The 17,232-nt window shown below is 45.2% G+C and overlaps 2 protein-coding genes across 3 annotated transcripts; both read left to right on the top strand.

The window, feature by feature from the left end:
• The first annotated feature begins 208 nt into the window (after positions 1 to 208).
• ADAP2 (ArfGAP with dual PH domains 2) lies at positions 209 to 8,424 on the top strand. 2 transcript variants are annotated; one of them, XM_054846474.1, is made up of 10 exons: positions 209 to 454; positions 1,740 to 1,870; positions 2,547 to 2,638; positions 2,777 to 2,862; positions 3,214 to 3,323; positions 4,000 to 4,146; positions 4,849 to 4,932; positions 5,326 to 5,388; positions 6,684 to 6,761; positions 7,361 to 8,424. In XM_054846474.1, the coding sequence occupies exons 1-10, from the start codon at positions 361 to 363 to the stop codon at positions 7,583 to 7,585; spliced, it is 1,110 nt and encodes a 369-aa protein (XP_054702449.1). In that variant the 5' UTR covers positions 209 to 360; the 3' UTR covers positions 7,586 to 8,424. The 2 variants fall into 2 exon arrangements, with proteins under 2 accessions (XP_054702449.1, XP_054702450.1); XM_054846475.1 differs by having other exon boundaries at positions 430 to 542.
• A 154-nt stretch (positions 8,425 to 8,578) lies between these two features.
• RNF135 (ring finger protein 135) lies at positions 8,579 to 16,629 on the top strand. Its single transcript, XM_054846473.1, has 6 exons — positions 8,579 to 10,252; positions 11,066 to 11,152; positions 11,690 to 11,881; positions 13,141 to 13,300; positions 14,435 to 14,536; positions 15,361 to 16,629. Exons 1-6 carry the CDS (start codon positions 9,905 to 9,907, stop codon positions 15,894 to 15,896), a joined length of 1,425 nt encoding a protein of 474 aa, XP_054702448.1. The 5' UTR covers positions 8,579 to 9,904; the 3' UTR covers positions 15,897 to 16,629.
• Positions 16,630 to 17,232: the final 603 nt, after the last annotated feature.

The raw sequence follows: 17,232 nt of genomic DNA, 5'->3' as shown, positions 1-17,232 counted from the left end.
AGTGCTGTCCAAAGACAGAAAAAGGCTGATCTCCTTGTAACCAGCGGTGGTACGGGGCTGCTCTGGCGCCCGGCCGTTACCGACTCGCCTCGCCCGCCGTACCGGGGCCAGGGGCAGGCGGCTTCTCACCGGGCTGGCCCCGCCCGGCGCCGCCGCGGACCTGGGCGCGGAGCCGCCCGTCGGGGGGGAGCTGCCGCCAGGAGGCGGCCTGAGGGGCGGCACAGCAGCGCCCGCCCGGGGCGGCGGGAGGTGACGGGGCGCCCCGTGGGGCCGGGGCCGCGGCCGCGCTCCAGTTCCTCATTTTCCTCCAGGGAGTGAGCCTCCCGCAGAGCTCCGCGCTGCGCCGGGCACCGAGCGGCGATGATGGACCGCGATCGCAACAAGACGCTGTTGCTGGAGCTGCAGAGGGCCGCCGGGACCGGGAACGGCCGCTGCGCCGACTGCGGGGAGCCAGGTAAGGGGGCTTCGACCGGCAGCGCCCCCAGCCCCGCTCTCCTCGGCCCCCCGAGTCCGCCCGGCGCGTTTCTGACAGGAAAGTGGGGGTGAGGTGCCTGCTGGGCCCCTCGGGCTGTGCCGCCGTCCAGGCGTTCGTCCATCCCCGGTCAGCTTCCCGGCGTGCTGGGCTCGCTTTTACTCGGTTCCCGAAAGCGGGGCCCGTCGTCACCTTTCACTTCATGTACCACAGAGGCAGGAGGCGGGAGCAGGTGGTTTCCCGAGGCGGGCAGCGCCCCGCCGTCCCGTTCTCGGAGGTGGCCGTCCAGGTTGGTCGTTCAGGTGGGCCCTATGGGGCTGCCGGCTCCAGGCAGTCAGGACGGGGCTGTCCTCAGCCGGGCAGAGCCAGGAGCGGCGGCGGGAGCCGCCAGGGGCGAGGAGAGGACAGCGTGGGACAGGAAGTGGCCTCAGCACGCCAGCAGCTTCCCTAGAGTTATTTGTAGACGGTGCAAAAGGCCAGAGGAGGAGAGCACGGGGTGGTTTGCTAGCTCTGGGGGGAAAGTCGCTGCACTGGGTTTGCCACAGAGAAGGGCACAAAAGAACCTGCTGGAAAGCCCGCACCAGGCTGGCACCCTGCCCTCACTCGAGGTGGGAGTCATCCTCACCGAAGCGAGCAATCAGTAGCCTACAGCAGTTGGAAGAAGACAACAAGTAGCTTCTGTTTGATGTGATAAGGGGGGAGCAGAGGGTGACATGGTGAATGTGGCACTCCAAGGAAATGGTCCTGCCAGAGCACTAAGAACGCCTCTAAGCATCAACTTTGTCAAGGCTGCTTCAGGGATGCAGCAGAAGGCAAGAGCAGGAGCTTTTGTGGGCAGTGGACACAAGTGCTTGCTCTGGGTGGTTGTACTCCGTTGTTCTCTCAGTGGTGCTCACAGTCCGCAACATCCTTCCATTGTTAATTCAGCGACAGCAACTTTCCGTGCAGAACCAATAATTAGCTGATTTTACATTAATAGATAATACATAATTAGAGATTTTACATCACCACTCAGCTGCCTGCTCAGTCACATTAATTTTTAAACAAATAATCAGTCAAAAAGCCTACAAATGCAAGGGCTGCATTCTTTGTTGAGGAAAGCAGGTGCTGTTCCTCTGAACAGAGTGAAGTGACAGCCATAAACAACGGGGTGGGAGTTGATGTACTATGTGTGAAGCCTGGGCTGTGCATCAGATGTGGTTTTTTGCCCTTGCCGGTGGCTGTACCTTTCCCCGTGTATTTGTTCATTCTTTGTGTTTGTATCTAGATCCAGAGTGGGCTTCTTACAAACTTGGAATATTCATTTGTTTGAATTGCTCTGGAATCCATCGCAATCTTCCTCAAATCAGCAGGGTCAAATCCCTTCGGCTTGACTTCTGGGAGAACGATCTTTTAGAGGTACAAAGGAAAAAGCCGTAATTCACTTACTTTTCTCCACATTTCATCATAGCCTCTTCTGCCTATGTTGTCCACCACAGACAGAGGAACAAAGCCACACAGAGCCAAGTTAACTCCATGGGTAACTTTAGGGGTTTTTTTATGATCTACTCAATCAAATTACACTAATAGGTGATCATGTTTCTAACAGCCTGTGGTGTATTTTTTTATAGTACACGGTAACTCCTCATTACGATTTAGAACCCTGCAGATATTTCCAGATAGTATATTGTATTCAGTGATCAACATACCCTTCTTAAATGTTGGTTCAGCTTCTCTTCTTTCAATTGAATTGTGTTAATATAATCACAGTTAATGTCTAGGGGGAGATGAAGGTATAGGGAGATCGTAAATATCTCTTCTCATTTTCTTCTGTTCTTTAAATCAACAACCACAATCTGGTGTTCCTTCCCATCTGGTTCAGAACTGAAAAAACTGAAAAAAGGCTCAGCCACCTAAAAAGTGCAAACTATAGTGCCAAAGGGAATTTATAAACATATGTAGAGATGCATTGAGAGTTGTGGCAAGACTGAGCAAGAAGTGCAGTGCTTCCTTTGATACAAATTTCATTTTATGTTCATGACATGGCATTGATTTTGTAGTTGCACACCAAACTGTAACTTCTTTTGTATTTCAGTTTATGAAGAAGCATGGGAATCTCTGTGCCAAAGCTAAATATGAGGCAAAAGTCCCTGCCTACTATTACATCCCTCAGTCCTGTGATTGCATGTAAGTTGATGGTGTATTCACTGCTGCAGACCTTTACAGCTGTAGAACTACTGCTTCCCTCTGCAGGTCTCGTTGGTTGGTTGGTTGGTGAAAATAGAGTAGAGGCAGATCAGCTTTATCCATGTTTTCCTCTTTCAGGGTTTTAAGAGAGCAATGGATTAGAGCTAAATATGAGCGTGAGGAATTTGTTGCCACCCGAGTCTGCCAAGATCCTTGTTCTGCAGGTAAAAGTTAGGATTGTCAGGGAAAAGGTGTTAGCCTTAAGCCCAATAGCACAGTGTTATATTTGCAACTGTGAAGATCTTCAAAGCTGGCTTGTCATATTTGAACTGTTGGATGTGCAGGCCTTGCTTCGAGTCTAACTTTGAGAAGAAGCTCCTAAGAAAAGGCACTTAGACAAGTGCAAGGGTGTATTCAGATCTTACAGTTCTCTAGTTCTCCACTGATTTTTTTGTATGAGGTGAAAATTCTCAGATGGAGACGAGACTTGAAGCGCTGTGCCACGTCACCATTTGGATAAACAGTCCTGCTGTTGTGCTGCCCTTCTCTGACACTTATCTTGGTCTGGTCTGCAGGTAGCCGTGAAGGATTTCTCTGGAAGCGTGGGCGGGAAAGCAGACAGTTCCAGAAGAGGCGATTTCTCCTATCAGCAAGGGAAGGGGTGATGAAGTACTACACCAAAGAAGTGAGTTCCTCAGCCAGAGTTGGCCTTAGGTAGCTGGTCAATGTCCATCCTCAGACCCTGCTCTTCACCAGCAAAAACCAGCATAAATAGCTTTGTCTCTAGTTTTGCAGCCAGGCCAGCCTGTGTTTGGAGCAGCCCGGATGTTTTGCCATTAACATATGTGGCATCTTAGGCAACTGCTCCTTTGGATTTAGCCCTTTTCCTAATTCCTTATCTTAACCCTGCAGCCTCCTTTTGCTTAGTGAACAAAGGAAATGGATACTGGCAGTTGAACAGCAAGATGAAGAAGAGATCTGTTAGCAGCTGTTACCTCTTATATTACCAAAATACTCTCTCATCAACTGCTGCAGCAGCATCCTCAACATGTCTCCCTTCTGTGGGAGACTGTAGCTAATTGTTCTCCAACTATGAGCCTGGAGATAGAACCCATCCCTTGCAATTAAGACACATGCCTCTCAAATAGCGACCCAGTGTTTGTTAAGGAAAGGGAGTCACTCTTTGTAAGTAATTTTATGTAGCATGTGAGTAAGGCTTTATATTTCAGGTATATCCAATATTCAGATATTTTAGGATGCTTGCTTTCTGTTCAGTAGGGATCTAGTCCTCATACAGCTAATCTGTCCTCCATTACCTTCCCTGAGGGCACTTTAATACAGTGATGCTTTTCATTTCACAGTCCAGAGGTCCGAAAGCCATTATCAGCATTGAGAATCTGAATGCAATGTTCCAGACAGAGAAAATCCAACATGCTCATGGGCTGCAGATCACATACAACATAGATGGTCAAACAAGGAACCTTTTTGTCTATCACGAAAGCGGAAAGGTAAATACCACAGAGATTTTGGAATAAGCAAGATGCTTAGATGTTGGATTTATACTTTGGAAGAAATACCCTGTTTCTGCAGGATCTGGTTTTGTTTGAAGTCACTATGACTTGCAGAATTTGACTCTAATAACTATAACATCTTGTTCCTGTTCTGCTGGGGCAGATATTCAGCTTCACACCCTGAATAGTTAAGGCCTCAGTGGGGCACATATGTAAATCTCTGTAAGGTAACGGCCCAACACTTCTATACAATTCTGTGGTTTTATTCTTTGAAGCCTTCTTGACACGCATAGAAAATACTATTGTTCTGCATTATTTCCAAGCAAACAAAGATAATTTTAAGAAGTAAGTCTACAGGTTTTGTTAGATTTCTGTTTCTTCCCTTGCCATAGTTCTCATGTCTTTCCAGGTACAAAGGTTTTTAAACAATCCATAACTGAATCAACTGAAGAAGCCTGAGTACATACACTTAGGTGACTGTCCATCCTGAGAATGTCTGGGACCTCCCTGGAGCGGCATGTTTAAATTATTTTGGAGGCTCAGACTTGTCTGGGACAAGTCACAGACTCTCTCTGCCCCTTGCAGGGAAAGTACATCTTTACAAAGAGCTCACAAGGAAGAAGAAAGGCATTTTGGAGAGGCAGCACTCTTACTCCTTCTAATTCTTGTCTTTATGTTTGTATTTGCTGTTTTCCCTAGGAGATTGTTGACTGGTTCAATGCCATTCGGGCAGCACGTTACCATTATCTCAGAACAACCTTCCCAACTGTCCCTGAGCCTGAGGTGAGAACTGAACAGGGCTTGAAACAGTCTATGCAAACATAGCATGGGAAAACATTTTCTCATTTCTTCTGCCAGAGTCACGTGCTCAAACAGCAGCATGTGGGACTTGGGAATGGAGAGAAGGGGTAGAAGGAAAGGCCACACTGGATAACATGCAAAAATGCAGTCAACATTTAAGGTCTAAAAGTCTCCACGTGGTCCTTATAAAGTGTAATCTTTCAAAAACCTTATGTTCCTTCTTATTTCAGACTTCCCTTTACTGAGCAGCCAAAAAAAACCCCCAGGTGCCAAAAGCCAAAATTGATGGTGATTAGCTTTGACAGAAACAGAACAGAAAAGCAAGCTTGAATGAGACAGACTTTTTTGTGTGTGTATGTGTTTGTGTTCTCCTAGCTCATACCCAGGATCACAAGAAATTATGTCAAAGAAGGATATATGGAGAAAACAGGACCAAAAGTAAGTGCATACTTGGCGGTACACAAACAGGATTAGTTGCAGATGGACCATATTTGGTAATTCTGTGATGTTTACTAGTAAACAATTTGTTGAGTGACTATATGCTTCCTGGGTTGATAAAAGACATTATATTCAAGCCTGTTGTGTTCTTTGGGATCATGTTTTATTTTGTGTGGAAAACAAGACTTGGAAGAAGAATCCTTCCTGAAGAGTAAGCAAGATGGATAAGCTGGCAGTGGACATGCAAAGTCCTGTTATGCAACACTAAATGGATTGCTGTATCTGCCAACTGCAGCTCTAGAACTGCAGTTCCTTTAGAGCAGAACGTCACATGCTGACTTCCCTACTTCCCTGTTTCTCTTAAAGTCAGTGGCACATAAGTCAGATCTACTTATAGCAGCAAAGTGTTACTGAGGAAATTCTCCACACTGAAGTCTATGATTCGGTTTGGTTTTTTGTGGGAAAGTATTTGCTCCATTACTCCTTGTATAGGAGAGGGAGATTTCAGTCTCTGGTGAAGGAAGAGATAAAGATCTGAGGTCTTGTTTGAACATTGCCACTTCTTGCCTTGCTCTCTGAGTGAACCATGAGCCAAAGTCCCATTAAAAAAGTTCAGTAGTGAAATGTTGATATTGAATATGCTGGGTTTTGTCCCAGCTCAGTGCTAGAGTCCACTACATCTTCCTGCAGGTACTTGCACAGAGAATAAGAAAGATTAAAGATTATGTGGTTTTTTCCAGAGGCCTAAATTCTGCTCAAACTGAAGTGAGCCCTAGAAGAAGGCCCTTCAGTTCGGCATGGAGCAATGAATAGCTCAGGGAATGGTCAGATGAGTGTAGTTGATGAAATTAGCACTTTTTAAAAAAACCTACTATTTGTGCCTGCCATTGTGCATCCCACAATGCTAGGGACAACCCCCCAAACCAACATGCTGAAATTGATTGCACGCTCTCGTCATTATAGCCACTGGCCCAGGGATCATGCTCTGCATCGCTTTCAATTAATCCATTTACTGCAACTGCCTTAATCCTGGTAATTTGATCACTGGGAGAACCAAACTTCCCTGCCTCCCCCAAAGGATTGTCACTGAATGCATATCTGCAGTGTGGACCAACTAGAGAGGAAGAAGGGAGCTGAGGGCTGCACGCAGCAGTGACTCACCTGTTACCAGTACGGGGATGAATGAAACTGAACGCAAGCTCTGAGTCATTTAAGCAGTCCAGGGATCTGCCTTGAATAGGCTGAACTCCCCTTTGGGACTTGGTCTTTAAAGAACTTCTACCATCTCCTTGCAGCAGAAGGAGGCCTTTAAGGAGCGCTGGTTCTGCCTGGATTCTCAAGAAAGGAACCTGATGTATTTTAAAAAACCACTGGTAAGAGGAGTGTTCTTTGCTATTCCACAAGCCCATTGATGAAGTTGGGTGGGGAGGAAGGGTCTGTTCTCATCCAGCTTTTCCAGTGGCTGTGCAAGGCTGAAGCAGGCTCCACCTCAAGAGGTCATCTCCCTTGTCAGTGGATCTCTTTGAGATGTTTGGGAACTCTGGTGGCTGTGAGGAAGATCAAAGTCTTTTAAAAGTAGCTGCTACTGCTTGTAGCATTTATAGCCCACTCTCTCCCAGCCCTAATGCCATTGTACCTGTAACCTTAGGCAAGATGGGTAATGTCCCAATAACAGAGGCTTGGCAGCCCCAATGTCCTGTTTCCGAGCACTGCTCTAGCCACAAGAATATCCTTCCTTGCTCCTTCTGAACACCCAACACCAACCAGCTCTGTAAGGGTGGGTCCCTACCTCCTTCTGAGGATGCTCGTGGGTGTAAAAAAATGCTCTGGTGTGTTTCCTGCTGCCTGTCACCAAATCAGTGTCCCCCTTCACGCATCCCCAGTTCCTGCTCCATGTCAAAGGATAGAACAGCGTCTCCTGGAGCTGCGCTACCCACTGGCTAATGGCTGTTTTCTGCTTCCTTCTTTCTAGGATGCATTTGCACAAGGCCAGGTTTTTATTGGAAGGATGGATGAGGGATATGAAGTACGAGCTGGCTTGCCCCAGGGAGTCCATGTGAAGAAGAGGAAACCAGCGATCACTGTGGTCACACCAATGAGAGAGTTTGTGTTTATATGCGAGAACGATAGGGAGCAGAGGGAGTGGATAGATGCCATAAACAGAGTCATTGCCGAGCCTTTGACTGGTGAAGACTAGCACTGAGTTCTGATGAACTGTACTTCTTGGGCTCTGTTCAGCGCTGCTCTGTGGCCTCTTTCTGTTGGCAAGGATGGCGCTTGAGGCCCTGCGGTGACTCTACTACAAAGGGCTTCTTCCTTCAACAGCCACAGGCACAGGAAGGGTGCCAACAGAGAAATGAGTAAGAGGGAGTGCAGATATTCAGAAATTATCTGTGCCCCTGCAGAACCGTGCTTGAAGTGCCTTCTCTCTTCCTACCCTTCTCTGCTTTGGAGCAGAGGCGGCCTTCCCAGCCTGATGTAGGGATGAATCGTCCACTGTTGTCTTATGGAAAAAAACCAAAGTCAATGGAGAAAGTCTAACCCCAGAAGGGCAGTCATGCATTTCCTTGGGGACTCCTGCAGGTGCTGTTATATCAGATCCTCCTTTTCTTGCCTTTGTCTGCCGTCAGAAGGACTCCTGTACATCCCAAAGGATGTACTTGACAATGCAGCCGGTTGCATGTATCCTGCCAGGGGCCATCTGTTGCATGGGTACGTAGGGACACTGACCGAGAGGCAAAGATACTGTCACCTATCAGGAAGATGCAGAGTGTTCTGTTGGATAGATCTGAGGTACCAATTCATGCTGGAGTCACTGAATGTCCTTCTCGGGGAGGAGCAGAGTCAGGCAGCTACACTGCTGGCTGCAGCTCCTGTCCGGATAGGGACATGGTGGTTTTCAATAGAGTGGCTTTAATGTCTTTTACAGTGTTACATTTCTGGCACAGTAAAGAATGAAAATCAAATTTGAATTGCGGAGGACACTGTAATGGAATCACTTTAATGACAAATACTGCTAGCTCCTTGCTTTCAACAGTCTCTGCTGTTTTATTTTTTTTTATGAGTGGGAATTCCAGCATCCGAAGATCAAGTTTTTCCAGAGCAACCCCACATAGTGCCCCAGCAAACACATCATGAGCACAGGATGAACATATGCTGATCTGTCTCACCTCCTAAAAAATAGCTGAATCTTAATGAGCTTGATTAGTCTGAGCATTAAAAGGCAGAAACTAGTTTTAAAAGTGTTATCTTCAGTGACTTGCTTGAAGACACTCAATGAACGAGGAGCAGTGCTGGAAGTGGAGGGTGAGTCCCTCCTGATCAGGTACCACTTTTATCCATTCTGTGCAGGAATTGGTGAAGATTTGCATCGGCTGATACGGTGCACTGAGTATTTTGTTGCCTCAAGAAAAAGTCTGAGATTTGGTTCTACCAAGCAGCCAGTCATTTAGATATTTAATTATTGTTTTCAGATAGCCTTAGTCCTTAGTTTGCAAATCAAGAGGAAGTCTTGCAGACTAAGTTTCTGGTGAGGCTTCTACCTTTTGCTGACAATTGCCAGCCACTCTGAGATACCCGGAATAGTTCTCTTCTACAGAAATGAGGAAGTGCCAATACTTCCATGGGTTAGTGAGATTAACTTCCCCACACACACACAATAGTGCAGAAGAATTGTTTGAGTCAGATCATCATTCTGCCTGTCTCAGCCATCCAACTCTGAGCAGTCTGCAGCAGTTTTGCTTGCTGAGATGCTCCCATAAACATCCCTGTGTTCCTGCTTACTCTCCCCATGCAACCCAATTCATTCTAGCTCCCATGCTGGTTCAGCAAATCTTTTTAACAACCTAATCCTGCAGCCTTTTAAATTGATAGCAAAGTACCTTCTGACTTGTATGAGGAGCAATGTCAGTCTTTGATTGGTTTGACAAATGTTAATTGTTATTTTGACATGAGCTGGGTAATCCAGGATAACCTCAGAAGACTTCAGTCCGTCCAGTAGCCTAAATTTCACATGGATGGGGCTCTGCAAGTCCCACTGTGCCATGTCGCTTGCTCTCCCAGATGGGTCAGGAGACCAGCCATGACAGCAACTCTTACATGACTTGTTACAAAACTGGGAAATTCCCTGTGAAAATGAAATCGTGCCAATAACAGCAACCTTTTCGGAGAGTCAGTAAAAGTCAAGGCCTGGTCATGGAGAGCTCTGCATCACAGTTCATTTCTACAGTTAGCCCAAACCCTCGGAGCAAGTCGCCAGCGGAGGAAGAGCTGCCCCAGGAGAGCTCGGGGGCGCAGGCTGAGCAGTGGGGCGCAGCCCTGTAGTTGGCCCCGGCCCGGTGCAGCGCAGCAGTCTCTAACGGAGCAGGTATCGGAGGAGAGCCGTCCGGGCCCGCGCCTTCGCCCTTCCCGGCGCTCTCCCCACTCTCCGGCACCCGGCAGGAGCCCCGCGGGAGGAGGCGCGCGGGGAAACGAAACTGAGCCGGCCGCTCCGCTCCGCCCCGGGCCGGGCCGGGCCATGGCTGCTGCTGTCGACCTCGAGCGGCTCCTGGGCGCCGTGGACCTGAGCTGCACTTTCTGCCTGCAGTACTTCACGGACCCCGTGCGGCTCACGGGCTGCACCCACAGCTTCTGCCGGCCCTGCATCATCGCCTACTGCAAGGGGAGGCAGCGATTCGGCTGCCCGCTCTGCCGGAAAGGCTTCCAGCTGAAGGACCTGCAGCCCAACCGGGAGCTGGCCGCTTTGGTGAACTTAATCCCGCAGGAACTAAAGGAAAAAGAGTTGGAAACACAAGATGAAACGAAACCCTTCGGAGCTGTTCCCTGCAACGACCGCAGCTCGGCGGGGCGGCGACCTGGGGAGAAGGTACGGCCGGGGGCAGCCCGGGGCTTCTCCCCGCGGCACCCCCCGGGACAACTCTGGCCGCGGTTCTAAATACTTCACCAGGGCCACGAACATGGGGACATGGCTAGGACTGAGTTAACTTTATTTTCGCGCCCCCCTCCCCCCCGGATACTTTGCATTTCCCGTGCTAATGGCGTTGTCACAGCAATATCGTGTATGTTGAGCAGATGGGTTTAGGTTAAGCAGTGTTTGGGGTTCATTGGTGGTGTCTGATCCACTGAAGATTGCATAGCTGAATTAGAAGATCTAGTAGCTGTATATATTCAGCTGGTGTACAATAGTAATAACTAATTGTTCTTTGTGGTGGGTGTTACTTATTGCACCGACATAGCATCAGAGATTCCTTAAAGGACACATAACACTATTATACGGTGCTAGTGCTCCACCCAGCTGAACGGCACAAAATGGGACTGGTTCGTTATCTAGATCTTGGCTTAAAATAACTCCCAAATTTGGAGAAGATGTGAAAAATCTATTGACCTTCATTATTTTAGCACATATGTATCTAAAAAGTCTTCTTCAGTCTCAGCAGTCAAGTAAAGGGCTTAAGATCACAATTATATTTGAACATGTAATTGCTGACCATTGCATGTTGACTTCATTGTGACTATTCCCACTCGGAATTAATTGTGTCTTCCAGACCCCTCCTCCCTCAACCAGTCCAGTGTTTAACTAACATCAGTGGTGTAGGGATTTTTATTATCCTGCTGCTTAACCTAGTCATGCTTTCTTTGAGGGTTATATAGATAAATGGTCCAATGTGTCACTTTAAAGGAGGAAGAGATATGGGACATCTCCAAGCAACTAGAAACAACTGCAGAGACTATCCACCTCTTGAGGAAAGATCTCAGTACAGCAAAGGTACACATTGTACATTCAGTACCTGCAGCTAGCTTCTGTTGCCACTGCCACATGGAGACGTGATTGACTCCAGTGTAGCCTTCCAGCCAAGGGCAGGAATCTGCCTTTTTGTTTCCTTCTGTTGCTGTCACAACTTTGTTTTTATTGATGAGAATGAACTATGGCACCAGCTGTACTAACTCCTGTCTTGGCTGACACAAAAGCCACTGGAGTTGTGCATTGTTGCCTTCCTCTGCCTACCCCAGGAGTAGCCTGAATGTTTCTGGAACTCTTAGATGCAAAATGCAAGTAATAAAGAGGGAATATTGATATTTCTAAGTTTGCAAGCAAAGACTGCTCGCCATAAAACAGTCGAGATCTGTAACATGCCCAAAATCTCATTGCAGGTAATGCAGGATAGCGTCAAATATCTTTTATTCCTTTGAATAAAGATAGCTGTTTCCGGTCTGCAGAGGTCAGTCAAAGAGCACGATAGATTCTCATATTCCACCCATCTTGTCAAACACCACAATGAACTCCATGTTTTCTGCCTTTCAGGAATATGCATCTCAGATCAAAAGCCAGATTACTAAAGATTTCTGTTGCATGAAGGAATATGTTGAAAGACAGGAGAGAAGCACACTGATGTTCATTGAACAAGAGCAAAAAGCAGCTCAGCAGAAAATTGAAGAGACTATTCACCAGCTCTGTGTTGAAGTGAACGAGCTCACAGACATCAAAGCCCAAACGGTAAGTGATGAAATGAAGTGGCAGAATATGAGTAGAAACTCTTAAGCTAAATACCTTGGATAGCTGAACGTGTACAGAGCACATTGAGGTCCCCACTGCACTGTTCTCACTAGAGACAATGATACCAATCCACAGACACTGCTGTTACCAGGGAACGTTTGGAGTTAGAAATTCAGAGGAGAAAAGTATTAGGAAAGGTAGAGGCTGGGGATGCAATTCAGACCTAGATTTGTTCCAAGGGTGTTGGTGAGCTGGAGTGAACTGGGGACTGCATTGCTTAAATCCAGTCCTGAGTCAAATCTAAGGTTAAGATCCTGTATTATTTTTTCATTTTCCAGAATATGTATATACCGTATGTATGCAAGTTAGAGACCTCACAAAGTTATTAAGTACTTTCTAACAACTTCCTTGGGGAAAATATGTCAAGGGCTCTCAAAAGAGGCTGTTAAAGCACTTTAAATTCTGCAGAGCCTGCTTTGATGTTGAAAACAATAATTCCAATGATGCAAATTAGCTAGCAGGAATTTGGAATGGGGCTCACTGGGTATGACGGTGCCAGGAGGCAGAAGTGGACTTCCAGGGCCAAGGCACAGGGGCCTACATTGGAATTCTCCTTGTGTAATGATGTATTTATATCTGAGCCAGAGTCTCGTTATAGGCAATGAAAGGAAAAGGGTACTTTTAGAGCGTGAGTCATCTGGCCTACTTGAGATGCCTACCTGCAAATGAGATTAATCAAGCCTTCAAAAGGCCTGTTTCTTTCCACAGACTGTAAGGGCAGACTAAGAGAACAAGCTTAGATGTAGATTTCCACAATTTCTAAATTTAGGCAAAAGAGGCTTACTCTTTCATGGGTATTTTATGCTAGATCTCATATTAATAACATTTCAAAAGTTTTGGTTTGTGTTCTAGAACAAGAACAAAGTTTAAAAATAGAAAGTTTGTGTATATGTATGTATACTTAAGGAAATTGTTATATATATATAAAAGAAAAATTAGTCCCATTCTTAGTTTTGTTGGGGAAAACAAAGTATTTTATTTTTTTATTAAGAATAAACTATCCTTTCATATTTTCTGTAAGATTTCAGGTTAGTTTTCTCAGATAACTATCCTATAACGGAAGCTCTTGATACAAAGAGTAAGATTTTAGAGAGATTGCTGCTGTTTTTCCAATCTGGCTTTATAATATAATTGATATTCTAGATGAAATAACTGCTATTGTTTATATCTTCCCCTTGATTCTTTCATGTCATTATTAGAGTAACTTACCTGAGAGACATAGGTACAAAGGCTCCCCTTCAACAATGAATAAAATTACACTTCATGAGAAGCTTAATGTTGTCAAAAGTGCCGTAGAAGATCTTAAGAGAAAGCTGGAATTTTTACTTTTGGAGAAATACGCTCGGCAGTTCGCACCAGGTGAGTTTTCCTTATTTTGAAATCTCTTTCTTAGAGGGATTGCATCTAGCAGGGTCCTTCAGAGAAAACAGGTGTGCATGTGTGTGATTATTATAAAACCTCTTGCAGTTTTGGAGACATGATTACTTTATACTTCTTTCATGGGAGCCCAAAAGAAAAGGACTGGCATGCAGATCGGTCATAGAGAATGAAACATAATCTATTTAAATTTTTTTTTTCTAAATATAGAGTAATATAACAGCAAAGACTTTGCTAAGAGCAGACAAAAAATTCGCTCCCACCAAAAGCTGTGTCTAAGTAAAGCTTTTGATCTGTTACGGCCTTTGCTATGGAGATCTCCTCCCAGCACTGTCTGCTGTAGAAAGACCACTGAATGTTTTTGAGAGCAACTTAAGAGTGACCTAAACCTCCACTGCCAAGGAGGGGCAATCGTCCCCTTCCCACCCTTTCCAATACCACTGGTTCTCAAAAACCCCAGATACTCATATTTTTACCTCAGGGTTTTTCTTCTCTCCAGCATTTCAGCAATTGAGTTTACTCTTTGCTCCACAATCATTGTTACTAGCAAAACCGAGGAATCAGTGGGCAGAGGTGTGGGGCAGGAACTTTTAAGGATGGCTTTCACCATGAAGCCAGTGTATCATGTAACTATACCAGAAAGTGTCTGCAAATGAGTCTTGTAAACATGCGCTACAATGTCATAGAAAATTAGAAACAGCCCTTAAAGCTGTAGGGCTGAATGTCAGGCTTCTTGGTCAGCAATTAGAGTAAAAATTACTTTGTTCTTATGAAATGCACATGCAAGAATCACAAGAAACAAATGATACTAGGAAAAAATGAAGAAGACCATAAACACTTTTATGATAGAAACTGGCTTATCTGTGTAGAAAGATTTAACTGCTTTACCCATCCAACTTTTCTGACTGCTCCATTCTGACCACACTTAGGGCAGCAGCGTGCATTTTTGGATAAAAAACACATCCTTTGATAATTTATGCAATCAAAAAAGCAACTCTTCGTTTTGTACTTTAACCATTAGCTAGGTTTATTTTACACGTTTTCCTTTAAAAGCATAAATACTTGCTATTTACATTTTGAAGAAGTGCCTTAACACTTTAATTTTTTCCTATTTAGTGCAACCTCCAGATTTATATCAGGAGACAAGTGTCTGCTTATTATCTCCAGAGTCTGCAGCTAAAAATCCAGAACCAATGATTTCAAGCCAGTTCTCTCAGTGTAAGTATGCAAGCCAGTGTGACTCTTCAATAACAATATTCAAGTGATTATGAGACTGTGGATTTGCTGAAGAAAACTACTTAACAAACATCAGCAGGAGACCTGGCTGCTTACCCAAAGCATAGAAACACAATGAAGTTACCATGAATTAGTTACTGCAGCATAATGCAATACTATACCTGAGCACATATGCAAGATAAAAAGGATAAGAAACCTGTTTCATGGAGGTATATGGAGCTGTGTTGTAGCTTGTTGCTGGCGGCAGAGTCTGAGTTGGTGTATGGGCAGTAACCGCACTTTACTGATCTTTATGGTGTTAAGCCGTAATGACTCCATGTGTTGTCTGAATTCTGCATCGTTTTTACAGAAATATTTTTCGTCAACACACAGTACTACAGCTGTAGCTTAAAACACAAAACAAATGTTTTTGCTGATAAAATATGCAAGAATGTGTCCCAATGAACAGATTACTATGTAGGTTTTATTAAGGTAAGCATTATTGGCAAAAGGGTATTTTTTTTCATAAGATTGTGATTAGGAATAAGATCCATCCTGTAGGGTGCCAAGTACTTCATTCGTGTTTACTGGGTTGTGCCTGTTAAATGTTTCAGTATGCACTGGGCTCAGGATGCAGTCGTTAGTGTGTGGTTGAGGATTCTTGCTGATTTGCAGAATTGAACTTTGATTAAGGTTTATTGTATGATCATCAGGTTTTATTTCTGTTCTTGAGTAGGGATGCACATCCACTGTTATTTAGAATGCACGTAAATGCTGAGGTGATCTTGTTGCTTGCAGGTGAGAATATTTTCTTTTCTCTCTTCTAGGGGCAGATGATGTGACTTTTGATCTCACAAGAGTGTATGAGCGCTTAGCAATCACAGCCCAGAACAGGAAGGTAATGGTTTCCACCTACCCGACTGATTGTGGACCATCACCCAAGAGATTCTGCATCAGCCAAGTGATGTGCTCACAGAGCTTCTCTACTGGGTGCCACTACTGGGAAGTAATTACCAAGGACAGTGATGGATGGGCTGTTGGAGTTGCTCATGAAATGATTGGTAAAAAGGACAAATTAGGAAGAACAGAGCATTCCTGGTGTGTAGAATGGCTAGGTTCCAAAAAGCAGCTGTCAGCATGGCATAGGGATCAAGAAACATTATTACAGAAGGAAAAACCATTGAAGGTTGGAGTTTTGCTGGAGCTACAAAAGAAGACCGTGTCATTTTACTCCATCACTGACAAAGAAATGCTTTTGCATACATTTGAAATCAATACCTCAAATCCTCTTTACCCTGCTTTCTGGCTATATAGTCTAGAAAGAAATGGATCTTTAACTCTAAGTCACACAAACAGGAGGTAAAGCCTGTTCAGACAAGTGAGAATTTTGGCTATAACTGCAGAGCTTCTATAGAAACTTCAGTATTTAGCACAGGAATTTGCCAAGGAGCATATAGTTACTCAGGCTTTCCTGGAAATCAGCAACTGATGCTTTGTCTGTTCTGCTTTTCTTCATGCTGTGCTCTGATCTAGCCATACGTCATTAAAGCAATTCCACTGTATGCTAAAGGTAGTAACCATCCCTGTGGGAGTGAGGTGGATTTCTTAAGCAGCTTTAAATAGTCCCACGATATTCCTGTGAAGGAATGCACCAAGTATGCTCTGAGGTTGGGGATAAGTGCTTCACACAGACCTCATTTTCCTACACTGATCCAAAAATTGTATGAGAACAGATGATGCCATTTCATTCTGTCAAGTGAGCTTTGTGTAGAAAGATCTGGTGAAGGAATGCTCAGAGGGCAAGAATGTTACTGATCTCATGCATGACAATCTTTTATCTTTATAGTGGGTACTAAACTACAGGAAATAGGCTTTGTATTTGAGGACCTGAGGCTTCAGGAAAGTCTCCCAGAAGAACATGCTGTCTCACTGGCACCGCGTCTTGTTTTAGTCTTGCTTGGGCCAAAGGGTTGTCACTTCTGGTGGTGGTGTGACCGCAGGAATGGTTTTGGAAGCGGATGTGTTCAAATGTGTTTGTACCAGCTAATAAATCATGTGGTTGCTTTATTGCTCTTTTAAAGAGCCAGCAAACAGGACTGTGTCATGGAAAGGACCATCTTTTCTTGCCAGGAAGCTTGAGGAAATGAGGTTCTGTGAGTTTCCTTGCCAGCATACAGGCAATGTTTCTGCCCTTGTTTGTCACATCTTTCCAGCTGCAAGGAGGTCCCTGGTGCCTGTGTGGGGTGAAGGGGCCAGAGCTGAGATCCTGCAAAACCTACCAACAGCTGGATTTCTGAGACGACCCCTGCTTTATGCAGGCAAACTGGAAAGAGTTCCCAAGAAGCAAAAGCTTTTTCAGGAAGACAGTGGCATTCCAGAATGAACATAATAAGAAGTTCAACGTGAATAAAACATGTGGGATTCAACTAGCTCATTTAGCCAAATGGACCTCCATGGCTTTTAAAGTCATTGACAGAACTGCTGGTAATCTTCAAGGTTACTCTCCTTTGCTGTCACCAAGCTCTCTGAAAGCACTTTGGACTAATTGCACATTTGTAAGATCCCAGAGGTGTGTGTGTCAGCTTCTGCAAGGCTGAGGGGAGCTTTCTCAGCGTGGCCAGCAGTGTGACCCGTAGCTAATGCCGCTGCCTCCTGTTAGGACCGAGGTGTCCTTTCCTGGCCCATCTGGAAAAAGAACA

The sequence above is a fragment of the Grus americana genome, chromosome 18 (assembly GCF_028858705.1).
Source record: "Grus americana isolate bGruAme1 chromosome 18, bGruAme1.mat, whole genome shotgun sequence".
In the NCBI taxonomy this organism is placed as follows: Eukaryota; Metazoa; Chordata; class Aves; order Gruiformes; family Gruidae; genus Grus; species Grus americana.
The sequence above is the reverse complement of the archived record's forward strand: the minus strand, read 5'-3'. Positions and strand labels throughout refer to the sequence as shown.